This window comes from Mastacembelus armatus, chromosome 24 (genome assembly GCF_900324485.2).
Source record: "Mastacembelus armatus chromosome 24, fMasArm1.2, whole genome shotgun sequence".
NCBI lineage: Eukaryota > Metazoa > Chordata > Actinopteri > Synbranchiformes > Mastacembelidae > Mastacembelus > Mastacembelus armatus.
Genome location: NC_046656.1, coordinates 13413790 through 13423589, shown reverse-complemented (window position 1 = coordinate 13423589; position 9800 = coordinate 13413790). Strand labels below are relative to the sequence as shown.

The 9800-nt window shown below is 42.4% G+C and overlaps 1 protein-coding gene across 3 annotated transcripts in view; it reads right to left on the bottom strand.

The window, feature by feature from the left end:
* Nucleotides 1-322: 322 nt before the first annotated feature.
* Nucleotides 323-9800, bottom strand: part of LOC113137637 (prospero homeobox protein 1) — a 33123-nt gene continuing 23645 nt past the window's right edge. For all 3 annotated transcript variants that reach the window (XM_026319444.2, XM_026319442.2, XM_026319443.2), the window contains exon 5: nt 323-5047. In XM_026319444.2, the coding sequence (XP_026175229.1) occupies nt 4862-5047 (186 nt within the window). In that variant the 3' untranslated portion in view covers nt 323-4861. The remainder of the gene's footprint in view (nt 5048-9800) is intronic.

Here is a 9800-nt window from a genome sequence, read left to right as displayed (position 1 = left end):
GGATGGCATCTGGAGTTGTCCACGGAGCCCATGGAGATGTAGGCTCCACAAACCCCCATCAGTGTGTTGAATCGCAGAGAACAGAGCAGCACCGATTCAGTTGAACTTGTCGGAGTATGTTTTTATAGTAAATATATTTTTAATTTGTGATACACTACTGCATCAGAAAAGTTGATATACAGGTAGTGGATCCCAATGTAATGGCTTATTTTGTGTCGAAGGTAGACATCAGTCCCCCCCATCACAAACAGACCAAATAATTTTTTTTTTATTGGGCTTGTACCTTGTGTAACGTGATAATAACCCACAAACATCAGACGGTTTGTACTCCTATTTTTCATTTTTATTTCCATTTTTTATTCATTTTGCACAAGCTTGCATATATACTGCACATACATTCAGTTCATAGAGGGTGAAGGCACGAAAGGCAATTCGACTACTGGTTGTTTTTGGGCTGGGCCAAAGCAATACAGGGGAAAAAAATCTTGAGAAAAAAAAAAAACAAAAACAAAACTAGTTTTAGCTTTCTAGCCCACCCTCGGGCCAGTCCAGGACCAAAAAGTAACCTTTATTTTTAAGCTGTCTAGTTCCATTTTTTTTTTCTGTCAATTGAAAGAGCACATTAGAGTAATCATTTTTTAATTAGATTTTAAACAGATAAAGATTCAAATCTTTTAGGTATTAATAAAATGCAGTACAGCCTTCCCTGTTTGAAAAGCAAAAGAAAACAACATCGAATAAATTAGGATAAATTAAACCAATAAATTACACAAAATCTGCAAGACAAATCGACACCAATAACAGAAAAAGCAGCCATGTCATGAGTTTTATTTTACAACCTGTGTGTAATTAATCAGACTGCATTTGAAACATGGCTGTTCCAGTTGAAATTACTGCACTAGAATCAAATAATAATGTCATACAAAAAGCATCAACAAAACGCTATTTACATAACATATTGCTAAGTTATACAAAGGCAGTACTTATCACTGTAAGTCCACATGATTGATATTTACAAAAAAGAGGAGCAATATAACAACAATAATAATAATAATAAAAGAATTACTACTGAAAGCATTAAAAAACAAAAAACCCTTTTAAACAGGTCAGAAAAACAGATCAGAGGAAATTGTTACAACACACACATACACACACACCACACACACTTTGCCAACACTTAATGAGAATCATTTACATGTCAGGATGTTACTCCCAGGGGTGGGGGAGGGGCCACAGTGTTGAGAATTGTGTCACTCACTGGTTCACAGGTTCTCATAATCGGTCTTTTCTCTCTTGCAGATACACACACACACACACAATTCAAAGTGTACAGAAATTTCACAAAATCCAAATTTTTCTTAAACCAGTAAAAAAAGGGTAGAAATCCTCTGTCTGCAATCCCTTTTTTTCTAAACTGTTACTGTACAAACGTGCCCTCCCCATGACACTTCATCTTTAGATGACAATGAGTTCCTGTCTCCATACCCCGGTCAAATCTAGAGCTACGTCGGCAGCAGTCTGCTCTTGTTTTTGGACGAGACCCGGTCTGCAGACTGCCAATGTGCTGCTCCGTGACACCATCACTTCCCGACTGCTAGTCTAATGCATCGTTCAGTCAGCAAAAATTAAAGAAACGGATGCTGGTGCGAATTCAAGGGCACTGCCGACGGGACACAGACTCCTGTTAAAGGCATGATGGGGGGGGGAACTCCTCTGCGGGTTTTTGGAAAAGTGGTTATGAGTCCATTTGGAGAGAGTGGGTCATCTCTCTGTTTTTCCACCCAGCTTTTTTTTTTAAACCACTCTCACTTTTCTGTAGCACTCTGAGTGATAATAGAAAAACTGTACAGCTATTTTTTTTTTTTTTTGTTTCATCCTGACCGTATTTACAGTAAGATTTCATACGGATTCCAAGTTTATTTTTCTGATCTCATGAAGACAGCCTTTCAACATAATACAAAAAGGTAAGGAACCAAAAGAAAACTGGTCACAAAACCTGCAAAAACCCTACAACTATTGCTCCTAATCTACCATCAACTCACTTATTCAGAATACAGATTTAAACAAAGCTGTCACTAAAAATACCCTCAAGATTCCTTTTATGAAACAGTTGCTAACAGTGCCTTTTAAAGAACCTCCACTACAGTATATATTTTTCTCATAGATTTATATTTTACAATTATTAAAAAAAGGCTATATATGTATTTCAATAATGTTATTCTAAAAATCAAACGACCCCACAAAAGTAAAACTTGACAAAAATATTTTCAACATTGTATTAAGTTTTTGCCTATCCTTTTTTTTTTTTTCTTTTTTGCACATAAGTCTTCATTATCCTGAATTAATCTTTTTAGGTGCAGAAACTCTTTAGGGTGGGGTTTCAGGAAGGGGGAGGGTGGGGAGCAATAATAATCTGTGCATCACATAAAAGTGTCCTTTCCTTTCTCCTTTGTTTGTGGTGCTATAGAGCCCTTGGCTGGTGCTTTGAGACTTTGAGACATGTGGGGCCTAGCCCATCCTTCAGTGAGAAAAGTGTCCGGCTTGCTCTCTCAGGGCTCCGGATCTTAAGAAGAACACTGTCCCGGGAGGAGGACAGGGGGAACATAATGAAGGGAGTAGCTCTCTGTCTTTCTCTGCCTCCTTTTGTCAGGCGTTTTGTCTTGCTTAGACAAGTCAGCAGGTTAAGCAACCTGCTCCTTTTGATCTTTTGTCACACACGCGCACGCACGCACGCACGCACACACACACACACACACTATAAGATAATGTCGCCAAGGTGAGATCAACAGCTAGCTCGCACGCAGTGTAGTGTATTCAAGTCCTGTCATTGCTTCAAACTTACCTCATCAAAGGGGCAGCTAACACTAACTGCTTCATAAAATCTTAAAGGCCTGAATAGAGCATATGAAAGTAATAAAACACTAGCTATACATGTACAACTTTAGTGGAAAATCTGGGATTAGACTCTCAGGCAAAAGAGAGAGGAATGGTGTTTAACAAACTGGGCACAGTGGCTTGAACAGAATCATACATTGAGTCTTAAAAGCTGCCAGTGTGGGACAGCAGGACAGAGCAGAGGGTTTCAGGTGTGTGCTGCTCCTCGCTCTGTGCCTTTGTCCCTGGTCTTTGTAGTGCTGAGAGCTTCTCCATCTACCCCTGGGGTGAGTGCTCACCTTTGACCTCATATTGTTGCATTTAGAGAGGAGCTAGGCAGGTGAACGTAGAGCGAAGGAGCTGTGTGCATGTGTGTATGTGGTGTTTGTGGGGGGGGGGTTCCACTTGAAGCAGAATTAATGAATGACTGTGTTTCAGCTTATTTTCTCCTCTCTCTTTGCCCTCCTTGAATTTGCTTCCTCTCTGTTCTGCATCTATTTGTATGTCTTCCATTATCTATTGCTTCAGCAACACTGTACTTCAGATTGCCACAGTATTTTGATATATTCAAGTATACATATTTCATAACGTAATTTACACCTTGTATATGCTAATCACAATAAACACCTGCCATATACACAGGCTGACTTCATCTAACACATGAGCTAATTAGTGAACAGTTCTATAAAAAGGCAAAAACTATGCGGTTATTGTGGATGTTCACCAATGCTGAACAGATAATTAGAGGAATAAGATTTATTTAATGGCCGAACAAATGGTTCATTTAACGGGAACAGTTTCATTATCAGAGCTGGACTAGATGTGGAAATTTAGGCTTCTAAAAGAGCAAGTCAAGAACCAAAAGGCCATGCTTCTGAGTACTTTTGCATCGTTTACTTCATGTGTTTCTGCTGCCTAACTACTGTTCCAGCATTGTTTCCACACTAGTCCCGTGCAGGACAGAGTAACCACTAGAAGTTTAGAAAGGTCCACTCTGATGGCTCTCGATTAAAACCCCAAATTGACACACTTTCCAGTCAAGTTGCCCCAGACCCTGATCACCAAAAAAAAAAAAAAAAGAAAAAGAAAACTAAAGTCCACTTCAGCAATGGACAAACAAAAATAGGGAGGGTGTAAAATAGGGGCAAATATTTCAGAATCTAAACTCTTGTGGAATAATATTAATAGCAATAATTTATTTTTTTTCTGCAGCGGCATCAAGGGACAAACAAATCTGCCAATCTTCAGCAAGCAGTGATGACAAATAATAATATTCATAAACAACAATAGTAATAATCAAAATAATAATATACACCCAATAAACCAGAATGCCCTACTTGCAGGGAAAACACACTTCAAAACATGGTAGAGCTCAGTAGCTATTTGAAACCAGTCCAAGCCCCTCAGACTAGTACCAACAAGTCCAGTCTTAATCCAGTCAGTACACTCACTAAGCCTTGTTTTTGTGTGCATGTGTGTGACTGTCCTGTTAGGGACATCTTCAGTAGCACAGTCTATTGGGCACCCACTTTGCAGGGACAGTTCTTCTGGACACCCCTCTGTGCCTTCAGGGATCCCAGCCTATGTCCTAATAGTGTAAATGGGAACTCAGAATCTCCTTCAACACGCTGAGGACTTAGTGTTGATCATATAACAGGCCAAAATAGATTCACACAGTCCAAAAAACACCCGATAAAATTAGAGTCTCTTCAGTTCAGCAGAATCATAGAAAAACAAAACAAATAACCATCATGGTAATTATCATATAAGAACAACAACACAATAGCTAGGAACTGCCATGGAGGCTTCAGATTGGGAATGCTACTTCATAAATTTCATACATTCAAGGAAATTAAAAAATAAAAAACAGGAAAGTTAAAATTAAAGTTGGGAAAAAGGAAGAAAAGAATATCATTCTGAAATTCTATGAAAGAAGAAGTGAAAAAAAAATAAAAGCACTAAGTGTCAAGCAAGAAGGAGGAGAACATTACTCATGTAGAAGCTCTTGGAGACAGTTAGGGGACTTAAAGATTTCAGGGACCTCGCTGTCCAGTTTGCAAATGACCTTGTAGATGGCCTTCTTCCAAGACGGGTCTACGTCTTTGCCGGCCACGATGGCGTTGAAGAACTCCCTCAGTGTGATTTCTGCCACTTCCAGGAAGCGATCAGGGACCTGCATGAATACAGGATAAAAAGGAATTGGTTAATCGTCTGGACAAATTTGAACAGTGATAATTTTTAAACATCATCCCCACTGTCCCTCAGTATTTTTTTCAAATACAGCTCATTTATTTTCCTTAATATTCCTATTAATATTCATAAAACCAGATAATTTAACAGTTTCAATAATATTCATATTCAAAAGGGGGGGGTCACAGTTTTTTTTTTTTTAAACCATAGTTGCTCTTCTTTTCTAGTGATTGTTCAACAGGGTCAGTTTCATGTCCATCTAAGCCTTGAATGTTTTTCAAATGTCCATCACCCAATGGTCGAAAACAGACAGGACTTTTACTTTGAGAAAACCTTAATAAGAACACCTACTCTACAGCTGGATGCAATGTGCTTTCTTTGCATTATCCTCAACTCCTCAATATGTTCACAGTAAAACCATAAATCTCCCATCTCTTGAGCATGTACTTTCTTTAAAGCCAGCTGAGACAGCGGCCTGAGAAAAGTCACTTCTTGTGAATTCTCAGGTTTCTCATGCCTCCCACTTCCCTCCCCGCATCACGGCAAGCGTGACATCTTTATGAGACCTACTGTAAATCTGTGACCAAATAAGAGAGCGGAGCTGAGTGAAGAGCGACAAGAGAGGTGCTGGCGAAAGAGGAAGTACTAAACGCTTTGGGAACAGGGAGACATGCCGCCTCTTTAGTGTCCCTGACAGCAGTGCTCACCGACACCATGGAGATGATTAGTCTGGCAAAGATCTGTGACACCTTCCCCCAAGCCAACACTCTGTCACACACAGACTCATGCAGGCGTGAGCGCGCGCGCACACACACACACACACACACACACACACACACACACACACACACACACACACACACACACACACACTGGTGCACACACCTCCTTGTGCCAAGGAGATGACACATCCTGTACTGTGACAGAGCTCTACATAATGCTCGCTATACACACGCATACACACAAGCTACCCTGGTGCATTTGGCTGAGTCTTTTTCCTCGACTCAAAGCTCTAGGGCGACGCAGCCTTCAGGGGTCACCTGCTTGGATAATGCTGACTGTCTCCCTGCCCACCTCTCTTGATGCTTGTGCACACACACACACACACACACACACACACACACACTAACACGCACATATACAGCAGCAGCTTGCCCAAACGCCTGACAGTGCGCACTCCGCTCCTCGCCTCTCCTCCAGTGTCCTGCAGATACTCATCAGGAGTGTCAGGACACAACAAGGTTAGTGGCCACTGAAACACACATACATACACATAGATGGACATCTGCACACACAGTCAAACACACAGGCAGACCTCTTTACACACACTTATACACACATGGGACAACCACTTGCCCCCCTTGGGGTGATGAATGGAGGCTAAGATGTCCGTGTGTCTGGTGTGTGTGTGTGTGTGCATATCTCTGTCCACTGTTCGAATGAAAAGGTGAGTTGTGAATAAGAAGCTTGTATTCTGTGTGCATGTGTTTGACAGACAAAGAGAGAGAGAAAGAGAAGCTAAAAAAATTCCCCACGTACTGAATTCCACTTTGGTGGGACAGAAGTGGATATAATTCATTGTTTGGGCTGTTGTAGTCTCTGAATACTGGCACAATGACCCCTGGCGTGAGTGTAACTTTGTGTGTATGCTTTGTACAGTAATTGTGTGTGAGCATGTGCACGTTTTTCCCAAAAGACCTCACTATCCGGCCGGTGCAGCGCAGCGCCCTAGCCGTTAGACGCAGGGAGTGCCGCATTACTAAGAATATTCCTGCATGGAATTTCTACTGACGTTTTGACTATAAAAGGACAGCAAAACGCTGACTGCAAGGAGAAAGCAATGTCAAGGAGAAAAGGGTATTGGTATTTCAGATCCTCTTGACTGAGAGAGCGAGAGAGTGAAAATGGCAGGGAGGGAGGGAGGGAGAGAGAGATGGAGAGGGAAGGAGGGGCTGAGAAGAGTCTAAGGAGAGAGCAGGGAGCGACAGAACAGAGGGAGTTATTCCTGTCCCACAAGCTTTTGTTTTGCGAGTGTGTGAGTTGTGTATGTGAGCGAGCTGCCTTCTGACCAGCAGTGAGCCTTAACTGTTTACAGCCCCTCCCTTGTCCCATTCGAACTCCCCCCTTCAACTTCCCCCTCTTCATCTCTCTCACTCACTCTCTCTCTCTCTCTTTCTCTCTCTCTGGGGTCAGCTGTTGGGCCTTTGTTCCAGAGGCATTGTGGGGGATTATCCAGTGTGGCCGCTCATTCGCTCGGCTGTCCGGTAAATGGGGCCAATCGCGTGGCTCACAATCCTTCATACATATTTCATAGGGCTTTTTAACAACTTCTCAGCAGAGCCCAAAATTAAAGGACAGATGTACAAAGAGGGGAGGAGGGAGGGAGGGAAAGGCAGGGAAAAAAGAGTATAGAAAGATGAAGAGTAGCCTGTGTGTGTCTGTGTGTGTGAGGAATGACAAGGAATGGACAAGGCAAACAAGGGGACTGAAAGTACATCCACAGAATAGAAGCTAGACTTGAAAACACCTTATTCTCTTTAGTGTTCAGTGCATATTACGTTGGTGTTTTTCTCATCTGAAAACACAACTTCTTGAAAACAGTCTCCAGAGCAGGTACATTTGAAAATTCTGGCATTGCATTAATAGGGATGAAGAAAATTGAGCCTTTAGAAAGCAATGACATGGTCACCAACTGCGTGAGAAGGCGGCAATCTTGAACATTTTACTTTCCTTGTGTTCACTAATAAGTAAAGGTGAGCACACACAACAAATGTCGTCATTAACCGAATTCATGCTTAGTTTCTGCCAAATGATTAGATCGTCATCAAAGGGCAACAGCGCAGGAAGTTCTGTTCACCTCGAGGGCGCAACAGGGAGCATTTCCAGGCCACTGTGAAATTACTGTTTCAGATTTGTTCGGTTAACTAGATAAATATAACAAAATCATGTCCTTGCACTGTTTGGTCGTTTGTCGACAATGTTGTTGGGTGGACTTATGTCATTTTCAGGCATAAACTGCATTTTCAAATGTACAGTAGTTAACTAAGTGTTGAAGCAGTCTAAGTGTGAAGCAAGACTTGCTTCTTGTGTCTCACACACATGCACACACAGTTTCAGTTGACAAAGTCATATGACCTTCTGGAAATGAATGGTGTGAGAAACACAGAGAGGACATACGTGTGTGTGTGTGTGTGTGTGTGTGTGTGTGTGTGTGTGTGTGTGTGTGTGTGTGTGTGTGTGTGTGTGTGTGTGTGTGTGTGTGTGTGTGTGTGTGTGTGTGTGTGTGTGTGTGTGTGTGTGTGTGTGTGTGTGTGTGTGTGTGTGTGTGTGTGTGTGTGTGGGGCAGGGGCTCCAAAAAAACAAAAGCCTTCATGAAAAGGGATATTATTGTTGCACTACCCCTGTGTAACACAATATGAAAGGAGGAAGGCGGGTAGGGAAAAAGGGAGAAAATAATCAGCAAAGGGGATAAATCTGGTCCCCACACGTTTTCCTAACCTTTGCATCATGCTGTGTGTTGGGTAAATACCAATCATGAAGCAAGAAAGAAAGAAGGACTTCTCTGACAGCAATGAGCCAGTTAATCACTCTCATTCACTCCCCTTCATCCCCTACAACTCTCTCCCTCTTCCTCTCCACCTCTCTCCATCTCCCTCTCTCGTGACAGGTTGCTTTGAGACAGAAGGATAAGCTCTTTTTCAGAGAGAGGGAATCGGATTTCCTGCTTTTTGATGAGATAATAAAATATGACGGTGGACAATAGGAGCATGTGGACAGCTTGCTGGGAGCTATTCCCCCCAGCGGCGGTCCCTGTCTTAAGACTGCTTAGACAAACGTTTAAAAAGGTAGCCAGGAGCCTGAGCCCTCAAATAAAGGCTACTTTGACACACACTGTGTGCAAGTGCATGTGTGTGCGTGTGTCTTTGCATGTGTTTCGCTAAAGCCTGAGAAATCTCTCCTCTCTCTGTGAGTCAGGGTTGGCTGTTTGTTTGGCCAACATGGTTCTCCCCTTTGCTTTTGGGAACTGCCCGGAGATGTATTGCACCTTCTATTTGCACAGTGTTGGCCAAACAAGACGAGACCCTGGAAGATAAGGCTGGTGTCTGTGAGTGAGTGTGTGTGTGTGTGCTAGTGAACTGTAGCCTTGAAGGATGAAATGCAGGGACACAGCGTTAGCCGGCAGGTTAATTCCTAACAGCCTGGGAATACCAACACTTCCCATGCTTTTCTGTCACTGAATATGGGTGCATCTATATTACAGATTTTGTAGCACACTGAGTGCCATAAATGGGATCATCTAGTACTGACTGTCTTATAAAAATATCGTCATTTCTCATTAGTTTGAGGAAACATTAGTTTGACAACAGTTTGTTGGTTTTCAACAACAGAAACTGGGCAGGCCTGTGACACTTCAGTGAGTCAAGCCAGAGCTTCCCGAACCGCGCGCACACACACACACACACACACACACACACACACACACACACACACGTCCCTGTTCCTCACATATCTGCTCCAATCAATAATCTACAAAGGCCTTGATAAGCCCTTGGCCCACACAGTCACTTTAGGCAAACACAACCCATGTCCCCTTTCTTCCTACCCCTCATTGCACTTGTCCCCAACCCCCTCTTCTACTGATAAGACTGTGCCATGACTAAAGAGTCCAAACAGCTGGCAACAGACTGGGCAGCGTCACTGCAAATCCTTGGTTCAAACTTATTTTCTCAAGTGGT